Raw genomic sequence first — 15,317 nt, 5'->3', positions numbered from 1 at the left:
ACCACCGATGCCTCTCTTACTTTATTTGTCAAACATTTGTTCCACCCTTTCAATCATTTCTTTTTAGATGTGAATCTAAAATGTGAAGAATGTGAAGTCTGAAAATACATATGTTCAATTTTGAATAATTTAGGGTATTTTTATTGAGGGGGACAAATAATGTTTTTCAGAAATTGGGGGGGGCATGTCCCCCCTGTCCCCCGCCGGGATCTGCACCTGTGGCCAAGTCACAGTCCTGCTGTATCATTGCCATACAGCATGATGTTGCAAGAGGAGAAATCCCAGTTTTATTCACAAGGTAGCTACTTCAGTTATACCCACTGAGTTGTCATAAAAATGGAAGTCATCCGAAGCTTAATTTTGTCTTTATAATTATAAGAAATGTTCTTTGTAAAGGAACTTTCAGAGTGTATTGGTCTGGAAAGCAATTAATTGGTGCGAGAAACTCCTTACAAAGTCCTGTATCATTTAGACCTGAACTCTCCAATAAAGACAAAAAAATGAATGTTGTATTTATAAATTAATCATGTTTAGAAAATGAAATGGTCATGTCTTTAGTCCCGTGGGACAGTGTAGATTTTCCAGTATATTCAACAGTAATTGATTAACTTTGTTCAAATGCAGCTCAGATAACCCTGGCTCTCATCTAAACTGCACACACATAAAAACTAGATGAACTAGAGTGTCGTCATTAAAAACTATTCTATTACACTGATGTAAGAATACATAGTAGAAGGTGAAAGATATATCACTTTAATGTTCCTCTTAACATTCACAGTGGATCGCCAAGGCAAGAAGGAATGCTTCCTGTTTTCTCCCTGGTAAAAGAGGGCTGGATCTTCTGTCCTGGAGAACAGCACGGTGGGTGGACGGCCCACACTGTTACTGACACTGGAGTAAAGATGGCTTCTCTGTTGCTGCTGCTGTTCAGCGTTGGAGCTTTCTTTTCTTTCTGCAATGCACAGGAGGCTTACAATCAACTTCCTGAGACCTACAAGAAAGGAGTTGATCTGTCTCTGGAGAAAGTCAACTCCCACGATGGGATCCAGCACCATTTTCTCTTCTTCAGAAGTGCCATGAAGTCAGACATTGAGGTACAGTAGCCTACTGTCTCTGTGTTAACTCTTCACAGGATCATTGCTTGTGGGATTTCCTGTGATTAACTGTTAGTAATAATCTCTGGAAAGGCTGTAATCATCAGGAATGAGGTGATTCTATTAGAAAAAGTGAGTTTTTGTGAGTTGCTGATATCTAACCCCCCCCTCCTCCTCCTCCTCCTCCTCCTCCTCCTCCTTTGTCTCCTCAGGCTGGGTTTGATGTGAGCTACATTTACCACCACTTCTACCTTAAAGCCTCCAAATGTCCAAAGGGAACAGTCGACTCCACCGCGTGTCAGTACAGAAACGACAGAGTGAGTTTTGTTTGATTTGCAGCTGCGTCACTAGAACTCAGTAATGGGGGCGCCTCCGTGTCCTAACTTGTCTCTGGTGTTTTGTTTGTGTTTGTTCATGCAGCCACTGATTGACTGTGCAGTCTGTTACAAAACGTACGCAGGAAACATTGAACGGGAACCCAAACCATATGTCCACTGTATCCACAAACCGGCCCTCACAGAGGTTAGTCTGCTCCACTTTTACTTTAACTTACAATTTTTTGTTGTGTCTTTTATGATTTAAAGGAAAAAGGAAAACACATTGCAGATTTCATGTTTCTTTTATTTTTCTCCCATCCATCTGTCTGACAGGAGATGAAGCTGGAGAGAGTGAACCACTGCAACAGGATGGGTTACAGCAGCGGAGCTCCGACTCTACTGGCATCATCAGGAACTCAGTGAACACTGTGGTGTTGGCGACCTGTTGTTAACCACATTAATGTTTATCTGTGGGTTGTGTTGGCAGTGTGGTCGTTTTTGTTACATTAGAGTTAGATTCATGTCACACATCTTCAGTATTTTGTTGTTTACGTCTTTGCTAATCTGTTTAATTGTTAACATGTTAACACACAATAATAATAGAGATGAATTTTGTGAACAATCAAGAGTTGAATGACAATTTGCTCTAAACTGAATCATTTTGAAGTGAGTACAGGCAACATAACATAACATGGTGGAAAATAAAGTAAAAGTTGTAGTACTGAAAATAAAATAAGTAGGCTAACGCATTCCTTTACTTGCTGCAGCCTGTTGAGGAGGAGCTCGTTTCACCAGTTCAGCGGTTAAAAACAAGGTCAAACAGTAAATCTGGGTTGTTGTGAATGGAGAGAGATGAAACAAAGTTCAGTTATTGAGATTTGTGTTAATCTGGGAGCTGATTTGGGTCAAACTTTTAAGCCATCTTTCCAGAAAAATTATGTACAAAGGAGGTCCACACCTCTGAGGAGGAGCAGTCCTTAAAGTCATTCGACACAGTCTTTGCTGTTGTAGGACAAAGATGTTGCCTTCAATAATCTAGTTGTATCCCAAATATCCCAAGGATTTTGATTGATGAGGATTTGTTTTCTTTTTTCTTATTTTTTTGCTACTAACTATTCTTAAAGAATAACTCTTGTAGTACTGTACATTTGCTCTTAACAAATCAAATAAAAATCAAGAATGAATAAGTCCTAGTGTGAAGTATTGTAATTTGTTGTTTTATGATATATCATACTTTTGATTCATACGTTTGCTCCATTATTGTCAAAAAATATCTACCTTAAAAACATAATTGAAAAATTGCAGCACTGAGGTGATATGTACCTTCATCACCACGAGCACTTAGTTTATTCTGAGCATAGAGCACAGAGCACCAATGTGTGTACTGATCCACAATTAGGAATAGTTTCCAAACAAATTGACTATTTATAGTATATTGAAATTACAGTCCCCAGGTGTAGAAAAAATACTCATATCCCCCTTAGGATAAATTAAGTAATTAATTACTCATTACATGTTCGCTCAACTTCCACTATCATGTTTCCATCTACATTTCTTATTATTTATGACTGGACACCTGCAATGACATTACCCAGTCTCAGCTGTATTTTACGTTAGCAAATGTCGAGGCATAGCTGTTATAAGCATAATGACTCAAGTGTTCAGCTCAAAGCGCTGATGTGCTGCACAGCCTTACAGGGCAACCTGCATGTTCCTGTTCTTTGGTAAAATTTTGTTGAAAGCATTTAAAAACTGCCTCCAGTGTGAATCTCACTATATAAATAATCAATTATCTTCCAGTTGTTTTACATTGAAAACATGACAAAAGAACAGCAGCCAGGATAAATAGAAAATAACTTTTATTTGTCATCAATATTTGAACCATTATTGTACAAGGGAACATCAGCAGTAGCCTCTTAGACTTTGTATTGCTTTTGAAATGGATTAACAATATCATATCAGCATTTCAAGACTTTGACAAATACTTTGATGTACACAGACTATCTTCACTCCAATCCACAGGCACAATCAGCAGACATAAAACTTGACATACTTCACTGTCTTCCTCTCATGAATATCCCCTTCATTGTCAGGGCCATGATTCAGCCAGATGTGTGTGCACATTGAAAAAAAAAAAAAAGCTAGTGACAAATCTTCAAAGACAGCAACATTGCTGCATATTGCAACAGATAAATAAGGGGGAGATGTTTTTTTGTGATTATAAGCATCTCAAAAGTGCAAACTATGATGATGTGTGTTGTGTCCTTACAACCTCGACAGACACTTGGAGCTGATCACTTCATGGTCCCACAGGCACTTGACTTTGTGCAACTTTGTGACACCAAACAGGCACAAGATCACAGCGACATTCGGGCTGAGTTTGGGCAGTTCAGAGGGAAAACAGTGTCTGATAAACACACACTTTAGAGAAGCAGGAACACAATTTAATATGAGTCAACGCTTTGACCAATCCATGTCACACTGATACAACATGACATACAATAATTACACACGTACGTAGATATATATATATATAGATATTTTTTAAAAGCTTTACCTCTCAGAAATGCATGAATATTGAGATTGTCTACACATCTTGTGTGGAAATTTGGTCGACCAAGTTCATGAGTGTGAATTAAATGTTTAGACAGTTAGCTGATGACCAAAGCACAAACAAAATAAAAAATAAAACAAGCAAAACTGTGATAAACCAAGGAATGTTATACTATGAAAAACGTGTTAATTAGGCTTCACAAACAATACAGTTAGGAGATTTGAGATGACTGAACTGCAGCTTATTGTTCTGACCATAAAACTATTTACATGATACATGATTTGGCACAAAAAACAATAAATTACAGCGATTCCCAATATTCCGACCACACCATGTGAGACCTCATAATAAACCCTACATTAGTGCCCTAAGCATGTGCGTGGAGACATTTAGAGTGTATTTATTATGCCACCGTGTTTTCTTACTACTACAAAAATATGTCACTATGTGAAACATGACATAATGGCATTAGTGTAACGAGAAATTGCATTTTCATAAACTGTTTTTTGGTACATCTTCATCACAGTCCTGCAAGATCTCCCTCTGCTGGTGATCTTAATTCGCTACAAGTACAGAAGGTGACAAAAAAAGCCCAACTAGTGACGAGACTGCTGCACTGGAGTACAAAAACTGAAAGGTTAACGAAGGACAGGCTAAAAATCAATCAATCAAAGACGGTAATTTAAGAGGCAAACTAAAGCAACACTGATATTTGAGGGATTTAAGAGGACGCTAAGGATAAAATGATTTCATAAAATACAGTCATTGTTCAGATTTGGTGTCTTAAAAAGTGCTACTAGCTTCAGGAGGCGGGTAAAGTGATCAGCCGTCTACAATAAGACAGAATGAGGAAAAAAAACACCCCTCATATCTTTTCATTTCCTTCATAAGGCGCTTGGTGAGCTTAAAACATGAAAAATAGCGACAAACCAGAATAGCAAAAACTATATGCATGACAATATAAAGGAATGTATCCCATATATCCTCCACATATTCAATGTGAATCAGAGCAACCTTTCAGGGCTAAAAACTAATCGGTCTTGCAAATCTACTGTTGTCACATTTAATATTGAGTTTGAGATCACATGATATGATTTTGAATCTCTAGTCCCCTGAAATATGTTTTAAAAAGTGTATTATGGGTGAACACACACTAATAGTTTGAGCTCCACAGTGGGATTACATTATGTTTTGCCACAAAGTGCTGCTAACCGTCAGGAAAGCCTCCTATAACATGATAAAAAGCTACTTTAACAGTGAAAAGTTTGACCCACATGACAAACAACCACACCTCAGACGTACGCTTCTGTTGCTGTCTGGATGATGATGAAGAAGGCCGGCGGTGCACAGTGACGTGGCGACGATTTTCTGTGGGTGTTTTCAAGCTGGAGGGACTCTATCGCTGCATCCCAGATGTCAGTGGTTGTGAGTGACAGATGTTCGTGTCCACTAAGAGGACTCAAGTGGTATATGCAAGGGCTTCTCGTGGGTTACACAGGCATGTGCATCTCCGAGTATTCATCGTGACAGTCACGCTCGTCGAACTTTGGCTCTGCATCGTCCGCATCCAACTGGAAGAGACAGAGAGATTTAACAAAACATTGTACAAATTAAATTAAAAACAGCGCTGAAAGTGCTTGGGTGGTGGTGGTTAACTTACACACGCAATCTCTCTGACGGTGAAGATGCGGCTCAGCACGAACATCTTTACAGGGATGGTGAGTAAGAGGACGAAGGGGAAAGCCAGAGAAGCCTGTGTGGACATGACGGCCCACAGCGCAGCCAGACACACCACCTGGATGCAGGTGAACAGATGCATGCGCAGCGTACGCACCTGTGGGAGAGAGATAGTTTATTAAATTAAAACCAGCCCCAGCATGTGTCTGTGAAAAAAATACTGCAAATGGTCCTTGGTTGTTGTTGTTGATAGAAAAGAACAATGGAAACCTTCCAATATCTCATAATAGAAAAAAGGTTTCATTTTCATTGACACTTGATTATTTTAATATTTCTCACATTTAGGAACCGTCTTTACTCCACGTAAAAGGACAAAACCACCCTGCGTGTCTCACCTTGCGTACGTAGGTGTGGTCAGGGTGATACTTTGGTGGCATAAGCAGCAGCATCATGCGCTCTGTCAGCTGGATGCCGTTGAGAGACATCACACCCATGTAGAGGAAGATACCAAACAGCACAGCCAGGGGGATCTGACGCAGCAGGTCTCCTATCACAATAGACATGCCTGGAGAGAGCAGAGCACGACTACATCAACATGACATGAAAGAGAAAGAAGCAGTTTGACAGGAAGTAAAGAAAACAGCAGTAATGACACTTCAGCGGCCGCCACTCACCAACCATGATGGCGACCAGGAGCCCGGTGACCCTCTGCTCCTTCACCTCCTGGATGCGAGGCTTGTCTCCAGGGGCGACAGCTTTGCTCATGACGGTGAGGGCGTTGACATGGGTTACCGAGCGGACAGTCGCGGCGGCCATCCACGGCAGGCCGAACAGAGCCGAGCTGCCACCCAGCACCACGATGAGCAGCAGGTCCAGGTGGAAACCAGAGCCCTTCACCAGCATCCGCTCCTTCTTACTCACTATCAGGCTGCAGGACGTCACACAGGCAGAAGGATGAGTTCTCTGTGATGACTACGCTAATATTCAGTCTTTTGATCATGTTTTACTACATATTTTTACATTAAAATGCTATTATCACTTAATCACTGAGCTGTAGCACAACAACAAACAGATATTTAAAGGGATAGTTCACCCAAAATTCAAATTTCACTCATTATATGTCGACTAAGGGCTGGGAGAATTTTCAGAGTCCTCCGTGCCTTCTCGGAGTTACGGGGGGGTCCGCACAGCAGTATTTGTCCATATAATGGTTGTGAATGGTGCTCACTTTTCTTCGTCCAAAAAGACGCACCAAAAAACATCCAAATACCTCCATACTGCTCGTCTGTAATGTCCCTCTTGTATTGAAGCCCCGACATGAGAAATTGTTCCGCCGGTCAGTGCAAATGACACAGGAAGAGCAGTGAAAATATAGACTTATTAAAATTTTTTCGGAACAATTTCTCATGTCGGGGCTTCAATACAAGAGGGACATTACAGACGAGCAGTATGGAGGTATTTGGATGTTTTTTGGTGTGTCTTTTTGGACGAAGAAAAGTGAGCACCATTCACAACCATTATATGGACAAATACTGCTGCGCGGACCCCCTCGTAACTCAGAGAAGGAACGGAGGACTCTGAAAATTCTCCCAGCCCTTATAAGGGTGAGTAATTAATGAGTGAAATTTGAATTTTGGGTGAACTATCCTTTTAACAATTAAATGTGTTAATGTTTTTTTTGGCTATTTGAATGTCATGACAACACACATCTCTGTGCCTGTGTTGGTCAGGTGAAACAGAACAAACGGGTCACTCACGTGGTGATCTGCGTCTCCATGAAGATGAGGATGAAAACCAGCAGAGCAGGCAAACAGCAGGCAAACATCATCCAGATGGGGAATTGGCCGTCACTACCCAGAGGATTGATGATCCAGCCTCGTTTGTCCGGACTTGTCACGGAGAAACCGCTGGGAACGCTGAGTTTCTACAGTATGCAGAGGATCGAGACAGGAATATGATGGGAAAATAAACATCTGTATTGTGAGTCTTTGATATCACAGCAAACCTGTAGTCACGGGCCAAATGTTTCACATAAAGATTAAGTCTTTTGATTCTTACCTGCGTGTACGTGTCGTCTATGGCGTAATCCACCAGGACCATGATGAGGATGGCAATCGGCACCCCAAAGTCTCCAATCACCCTGCGAAGCTAAACACCACGAGATGGGACAGTGTGAGCACAAATTATATAAACTTTGAGTTCAATTTTTATATAACATACATTACATATTATATATAACATACATACATACATTTGACAAGTCAGCTATGCTCATTGAATAATTACTTTAACACAAGAAAAAAGCAACATTTTAAGATAATAAAATATCATTTAACCTTGAAAGCATCCATCGTTTCAAGTAAAAATTGTAACTCAAAAGTTTATAATGGAACAGCTTAATATTTATGGAAATAAAATGGTCATTGTGTCTTTCTATTATAAATATTTAAAACATACATTTGACAAATTTGCCCTCACATTTCACTATGTAATAGTTCTTTCATCCAGACCTCAAAAAGTATCCTAACTGCACCAACTCTGAAAAACAACCATGCATCCTTGATGTATGATGATAGGAGGTTAAAATAGAAGATATAGATGTTAATATCACATGGCCCATGTTTTAAGCCACTTACCCTTCCAGGGAAGAACGCACTGTTCTTGAACTTGCGCAGGTAGAAAGCAATGAAGAACGTCCCGCCCATGAGGACCAGAGAGAGCAGCGCAGTGTTGGGCTCCCCCCGAACAGTCACTGTCGCCTCCGTGTTATTGCTCAGCATGATGGTGAAATTTTGTGAGGAGGGGCCCAGGTCTGTGCCGTTGTCAAGGGAGCAGCGTTTCAGTGGGTGCTCTTTGAAAATCTGCCCAACAACAAAGAGGGTTCAAATAAATACACAATATTTTACTCACTCAAATCAACATACAAATGTTTACACACATACATGTGAACCTGCTGTGATTCCTTTAGACGGATTAGCATGCATCACATATTCTAGCACTACCACACGTCCTGGAAAATGAAATTAGCCCGTAGGCGGGCTAAAAATAGCACACTTTCCAAAACCATAAGCCTGGATAATAGTTAACTCCCAATCCATTTAATTTCCAAGGCCAGTCAACCACAGAAGATTTTTGGTGCTCTTGTTAGAAAAACATACTCTTTTCGACCCCGACTTTTGAATATTGTCCAAAGATTAGTCTGTTCAGTTCAGCATCAGGGACGTAATCCCCCAGCGTGCCAACAAAAAGTTTTCGTAATCAGGAGTTGTTATTTCAGGTCTCTGGTGTACCCTGCCAAGCTTGATGAAGGTCTCGCAGATGAAGATGAGGGAGATGAGGAAGGAGAAGATCTCTTGGGTGAAGCGAGAGACGAAGCGAACCAGGAAGCTGCCTTCGAAGGCCACTGTGATGAAGACGATGATGATGAGCCAAAACCCAATCCAGACACGACCGGTGAGGTACTCCATTTCATTGGCTTTACAGAACTGTGAAAAAGCACAGCCATTAAACATCACTCATGACGAAGAGGAATATTTTATTTAATTCGATGAGAATATTCATATAATCATCATCGTACTGTATCTCTATGCTGAATATGAACCTACAGCAGATTTCATATAAGCAGCAAGTATCTCAACTAGACTTTAAAATTGTCGACTCCTGTTATTATGTAGAGCCACTTGTTTATTTGCTGCTCAACAACTTACACTGTAAAAGGCTTCCTCAAAAACTAGCAGAGGTCCAGAGAAACCCACGATCAGCAGAGGCTGAGCTCCGAGCAGGCAGAAGAGCACACCCTGCACCGCCGTCGACACGATCAGCTCAGAGACGCCAATCAGGCCCTCCGTCTTCTCACCTAGCAACAGACACACACACATAACTCGTTAACACAATGAAGACAAACATGGTCTAAAGCCTCCTCAATAGACTGTTAACTGACCATCATTACAAAAACATGAAGGGATCTGACACACGAGACTAAACACAGTGTTTTACTCACCCAGCAGGCCTCCGAACGTGATGGCAGGAGACAGGGCAGCGAAGTAGATGAAGATGACGGCGGCCATGCACTGACTGTTCAAGGCGTCCTTGAAGTCGCTGACGTACTTCGGGTAACGTCGGCGCACGTCTCGTATCAGCCCGCCAAAGGGGCGTCCTGTGCGCTGTAATGGGTCATCTGACTTCTTTGAGGGCTGGAGAAGGGCCTCTGAGTGACGAGAAGAGCAGCTTATCAATTATATGACTGATGATTGATTAAATCACAGTGAAATATCCTCTCATGAGGCCACAGATGCGTATGTCGACACTTTACCTTTTTCTTCAAGGCTTTTGGGCTCTTTGGCCATCAGTTTGACGCCCTGCTCCTCCCTCTTGCGCAGCATCTCCCTCTGGAAGCGAGCGACTGAGCGCAGCAGCTCGTCACCTCCCATCTCAGACGGAGGCAACACGATGCTGCAGTCCAGGAAGCTGTTGATGGCGTTCAGCAGGTCCTGCCTGTCGTCCGCCAGGTAGGCCGCCTCATGAAATTGCTGCATGGAAATTCAGTCACAAAGATGAGCAAACTGCAGGAATCTACTCTACGTTTACCTCATACTTACAGTATATGTGCTGTACCTTTAGTTATGCTACTGCCAGTTTGTGACTTGGGATTTTTGTGCATAAAGGGATAATTCAACATTTTGGCAAATTGGACCATTGCCATAATCTCTATAGTCATAGCAGTAGGTTGGTTACCTTTAATTGTCGGTGCAAGATGTTTTTAGAACGGCGGAGCAGAGCCGCGAGCTGCTAAGCCTCAGAGCTATGCTACAGATGCTAATGGAATTTCTTGGTTTCCCTCATCAAACTCCAAACGACCTGCACATTCACCACGCTATGAGATAATAACAGAACATTACGAGACAGAGTTGTTTTCAAGGTAAAACCGCTGATGCATGTTCCTGTTTTTCGGCAAGCAGTCGCTGCATTTGCCTCGAAAACAACTCTGTCTCGTAACGTTCTGTTATTATCTCATAGCGTGGTGAATGTGCAGGTCACAAATTGTCCATGAGAGCGTTTTGGAGTTGTTGGATTGTGTATTTGATGAGGAAAACCAAGAAATCCCATTAGCCTCCGTAGCGTAGCTCTGAGCAGCTCGTGGCTCTGCTCCGCCGTTCTAACAATAGCTTGCACCAACAATTAAAGGTAACAAACCAACTGCTATGACTATAGGGATTATGGCAATGGGCCAATTTGCCAAAATGTTGAACGATCCCTTTAAAAAATACACTTTTAAGGAAAAATCTTTGGTCCTATACCTTGTCAGACATGAGCGTGGAGATGGAGCGTCCTATCTGGTGGTAGTCCATGCTGGTGGTGGGGGGTCCCAGCAGAACAAATAGGAACCTGACGGGCACGGGGACCTCCAGGACGGACTCTAGCTCGACCGCCTCCTGCAGCCGCACAAACGCCATGGTGGGCTGCTCCAGGAAATCCACACTGCCTAGAAAATGAAGGAACACAAGTGGTTTTGAAGTGAAGTTGTACTGTTTTCAGCTTTTCTTCAAATTAGCCAGTGTTTCAGGTGTTTTAGGGGCGGTTGCAACTCACCCACAAGGACAACTGTGGCCTCTGCATTTTCAGGAATCTTCTCCAGCAGCTTCAGCTCATGTTTGGACTTGGACCGATGCATACCATGCACCAAGGTCGGCTCCTTCTGCTGCAAACACAGGGAGCGAAATCAGGATAAAGAGGCATTCTTGCGATTTAATAAAAAATTGTGTTTTCTGAAAAACTCTTGAACACTAGACCTTACCTGCACCTCGTTCTTCTCTATGTTGATGCGAGTGTCTGTTTCTACGGCTGCGTGGACGGTGCCCATTAGTGGGTCGGTGACAGACGGCTCAGGCTGGTGGGTGTGGTTGCCGGTGTGGTGGTGTGTCATGAGGCTGCCGAGGCTGGCTGTGGAGATGTTCCTGGGGAAGGGGCTACTGTGCTCTTTCTCATCGCTCGGGTGACTAGGGGAGGCAGGGAGAGGCAGAGTGAGGTTGAGCAGAAGGAAGAGAGGAAGTGACAAGGCATGAAGCCACCTAGCAGCAGGAAGTTTGCAGCAGTGAAAGAAAAGGTGGTTACAGGCTGTTCCTCCCCGTACCTGAGAGGTAATCAATGATCAATGTCACCTACAATTAGTTGAGAAAGTCAGACTGTGCACACTGTTGGTATTAAAGGGGAGCAGTAGACGGTCATCATGTCGAGTGAAATCTGAAAACATGGCATTCTTCACAACTTTAGCTTGAAACATGACTGAGATGATTAATTAATTAGCAGAACAGGTGGGATTATTTTTCTAATCGAATGATCGTCTCGCTCTAGACTGACGCTGCAAGTCACCTGTGTTTAAGCAGCAGGGCTCTCAGGACGTTGGCTCTGTCCTGAGCTTTGATCTGGTCAGAGATGATCATCTGCTCCACCACCTGGTGAGCGATGCCAGGCAAGGTCTTCTGGTCCAGGTCCAGCAGCACGGCACCTGCAAACAGACACACACACTGAGCTCAGGACTCTAAGTGGATCAGTTTTTTTGGCTTTCAAAACTGTGCGTGCTCACGTCCCGTCTATCCTACCGTGCGAGATGGTCTTTCTGAGCTCAAGCAAACTGCGGAAAGACAGAGAAGCCACGTGAGGTTTCCCCCAGCGCTCCGTCTCCTCCTCCACGTCCTCCTCAAACTTGATCCAACGAGCCGTTTCCTTCCACTGCATCTCCTGGTTCTTGTCCATGGTCAGCTCATTCAGCTCCACAAACACCTGGAAACATCGAACAGGAACACACACACGCACATGAGGGGAAGGTACTGTATGTCAGAAAGCAGCCATACTGAAAACCAAACAACACGCATGTTCAGCATGAGCCAAATATTCAACGCCCTTTGGATTTAATCAGTTGAATCAAGCAAACTTGGTTTAGTGGCAACGGCCTCAGTGAAGCATTTTGCATGTCAGCATCAGACATCAGACTCCATGCTTATCAGGATCTCCAGGTGATTTATTAAAAGTCAGTCAACACAAAAGGAAATATGTTCTCCGTGTTATTACTTTGATGTTTACCTTGAATAAAACACAGAAAACCACCCGATAACATTTTTAAAAACGTGATACTTGCTGCGCTTCTCTCAGCATCCACTATCTGTTAACGGGTAATTAATCAACACCATGCGGGTCAGTCAAGTCCTGTGAAAAAAAACAGGCTGGAAAATCCCGTCATGTGCCGTTGTCAACCTGCTGCATGCCTGGGAAATCACGCTCACACGAGTCAGACCTGACTCTGGCCGGTCACCCAGCCTCACCTTCTGGTACCGACCCATCTGAAAGGAGTCCATGTCCAGCATGAAGCCGTCTGGCCGCGAGACAGAGCGGTACAGAACCACGGGCAACGACTGGAGGAGCGAGACGGTGCAGGAAAGGACTCAAACACTGATACAATCGACCGCGGCGGCACAAAGGCTGGGGGCCTGACTTTTACACACATGCCCATAGGTTACTCTTCCTTGTCACACACACACCTGACAGGGACCTGTTGTTTACCAGGGCGGCTGGGGGCTCAAAGCGCTGTATGAGTATGTGTGTGTGTGTGTGTGTTAATAAAACATAACTCCCTCTCTCAGGAGCTCCTGGAGTCTGGTTACCTCCGCTCCTCTCTCCCCTCTTTTTTCCTTTCTGTGTGTGAAAGGAAAGAACTCTTTCATTCATTTTTAATTGTTTCCTTCCCTCCCTGTCTCAGCCACAAAGGAGAGGGGGGCTGTGCTAAAACTGACAGAGGAAAAACAGGGGGTCATTTCCCAGGATTTACAACCATATTTGAGGCAATTAAACAAAATAATAAAGGATTAGAATAAAGGATTGTCATACTAGGCTTCACTGAACTGCAGCTACATGTGATCATGTGAATAGTAGCCTACTTTTATTCATGGTTCACTCATTTACATTTATTAATCAATCCAACTGTCTTTGTGTATAATGAATAGAAAGTTTCTATCAACTTTTCTGAGATTAAGAAATCATCAATAGTATCAGGAAACGGCAGTGAGGTACGATTTTTTCCTTCAGGTGAATAAACAGAAAGTTAATACTCAGTAAATGTTTCTGTTTTATGTCACTGTAAATTTAATATTTTTATATTCGATACCACCTTTGTCCCTGGAACTATTTTTTGATATTTCATAGACCAAACAATTAATCAATTAATCACAAAAGACAAGTATACAAGTATAGTTTCACCAAAATAAATTCTGAATGGGCAACAAGTGAGTAATGTTTCACCTCATGTGGGGTCCGGTCCTGCTTTCGGGTGCGAGTGGTCGGCTCTTTGTGGTCTTTGCTGATGTGCACCACTTGTCCCTTGGTGCTCTTTCTGACCAGATGTCTGCGCACGCCAGGAACATCTTCAAAACGGTGACCTGGCCACAGAGAAGGGGAGAAGGAGCTGAGTTGAGTCGAGAGCATTTTCTAGCCACCTCAAAAACCTAATCGCACATCACACTGTACGGAAGTCACACTGCACGAACGTTTAAAATACTGCAGTTTGTTACAGACTGCCTCTGCAGCTTTTAGTGTGCAAAACGTTTCACCCCGAGGTCAAATCTCATTCCATCAAGTCACAGAGGACCAGGGCACTTTGTGTTTTGTTCCTGTAGTCCCACAGTGGAGAGTAGGGTTACGCATGCTGGCAGCCCACCAGCCACTGAAAAGGATGTGCACAGAGACACTGGCTGGTACCGTGAGTAAACTGTCCTCTCTGGTTTATAAGGTCAAAGATTAATGGATCCTCTGGCTTGCATGTTATGACGCTATACAAATCATTTTATAATATCACGATTTGCAATCACAAAATCCCTTCTTCAACACCCTTTGTCTTACCTTTATCACCACTTGTAAATCCTATGTAACAAAAAGTGAAGCTTTGGAGGGTCCTCATCGACGTTTTACCTCATTATCTGAAAACCAGGAGGTCCTGGTTCACCAAAAAAAAAAAATATATAAATCTTATCCTCTCCTCATTCTAGCTTTATTTGCAGCTTTGCACTAGCTTTAGTCTCTCCAACTCCTACTGAGCAGGTCCAGTGCCAAGTGGCTCCATGATGTGTTCACTGGTGTGTGAGTTAAGTTTGGGGCAGACCCTGGAGTTAAATGGGGCCTGAGTGGCATGGAGCTCTTGAAGGAAGAGGAGGGTGTGTAGTGGGCGTTGGGCTGGCGCTGGCACAGCTATCTGACTACGTGACCCTCTGGTTGCTCAAACTGGCATGTGTGACTAGTGCTAAAGTTTTGACAAGTCGGAAAAAGCTGCAATTACTTGCCCTGCGTCTGACCCCGCGAGGACCTGAAACCATCAGAAAGCATCAGTGAGCCGAGGTGTTAACTCCCTCGGGTTGGACAAAAGGGGAGGGACAGTGATCTAATAATTCCTATTGTTGAGCAGCAGCCAGAGACACAGACTTTCCCAGGATGATTTACGGTGGCGGGAAGAAGATAAAAGAAGACACCGAATAAGTGGTGAGGAGCCTGAGGGGAGCTCTTTGTCACGAAGTCTCATAATGTCCAAATACCTGGACAATATCCAGCCAATACCTCAACCTACAGCTTCTTCTGTTTGCCTTCCCCTTATTACTCTTCACCAAATATTAAAGCTTTTGGACTCAGATCCAG

The 15,317-nt window shown here is 43.1% G+C and overlaps 2 protein-coding genes across 2 annotated transcripts in view; one reads left to right on the top strand and one right to left on the bottom strand.

Annotated features, from left to right (window-relative positions):
* The first annotated feature begins 669 nt into the window (after positions 1–669).
* Positions 670–2,599, top strand: LOC311003867 (uncharacterized protein). The gene is made up of 4 exons (XM_083995772.1): positions 670–1,094; positions 1,307–1,411; positions 1,515–1,616; positions 1,745–2,599. Exons 1-4 carry the CDS (start codon positions 801–803, stop codon positions 1,832–1,834), a joined length of 591 nt encoding a protein of 196 aa, XP_083851898.1. The 5' UTR covers positions 670–800; the 3' UTR covers positions 1,835–2,599.
* Positions 2,600–3,248: 649 nt separating this feature from the next.
* Positions 3,249–15,317, bottom strand: part of slc4a2b (solute carrier family 4 member 2b) — a 29,087-nt gene continuing 17,018 nt past the window's right edge. Inside the window, exons 7-23 of the mRNA XM_083995728.1 lie at positions 13,935–14,071; positions 12,242–12,422; positions 12,012–12,147; positions 11,437–11,638; positions 11,232–11,340; positions 10,940–11,124; positions 9,955–10,171; positions 9,643–9,849; positions 9,350–9,498; positions 8,933–9,127; positions 8,279–8,503; positions 7,701–7,790; positions 7,400–7,566; positions 6,317–6,570; positions 6,038–6,207; positions 5,626–5,799; positions 3,249–5,536 (exon numbers count right to left, since the gene is read on the bottom strand). Of these exons, the coding sequence (XP_083851854.1) occupies positions 5,456–5,536; positions 5,626–5,799; positions 6,038–6,207; positions 6,317–6,570; positions 7,400–7,566; positions 7,701–7,790; positions 8,279–8,503; positions 8,933–9,127; positions 9,350–9,498; positions 9,643–9,849; positions 9,955–10,171; positions 10,940–11,124; positions 11,232–11,340; positions 11,437–11,638; positions 12,012–12,147; positions 12,242–12,422; positions 13,935–14,071 (2,879 nt within the window). The 3' untranslated portion in view covers positions 3,249–5,455. The remainder of the gene's footprint in view (positions 5,537–5,625; positions 5,800–6,037; positions 6,208–6,316; positions 6,571–7,399; positions 7,567–7,700; positions 7,791–8,278; positions 8,504–8,932; positions 9,128–9,349; positions 9,499–9,642; positions 9,850–9,954; positions 10,172–10,939; positions 11,125–11,231; positions 11,341–11,436; positions 11,639–12,011; positions 12,148–12,241; positions 12,423–13,934; positions 14,072–15,317) is intronic.

This window comes from Trachurus trachurus (genome assembly GCF_905171665.1).
Source record: "Trachurus trachurus genome assembly, chromosome: 20".
Taxonomy (NCBI): Eukaryota; Metazoa; Chordata; class Actinopteri; order Carangiformes; family Carangidae; genus Trachurus; species Trachurus trachurus.
The sequence above is the reverse complement of the archived record's forward strand: the minus strand, read 5'-3'. Positions and strand labels throughout refer to the sequence as shown.

Excerpts from the sequence above, each read along its gene's own strand:
- LOC311003867 (XM_083995772.1), top strand. The coding sequence starts at position 801 with ATGCTTCCTGTTTTCTCCCTGGTAAAAGAGGGCTGGATCTTCTGTCCT. Across the intron at positions 1,412-1,514 it reads GTCAGTACAGAAACGACAGA|CCACTGATTGACTGTGCAGT; the intron begins GTGAGTTTTGTT and ends TTGTTCATGCAG. Across the intron at positions 1,617-1,744 it reads ACAAACCGGCCCTCACAGAG|GAGATGAAGCTGGAGAGAGT; the intron begins GTTAGTCTGCTC and ends TCTGTCTGACAG.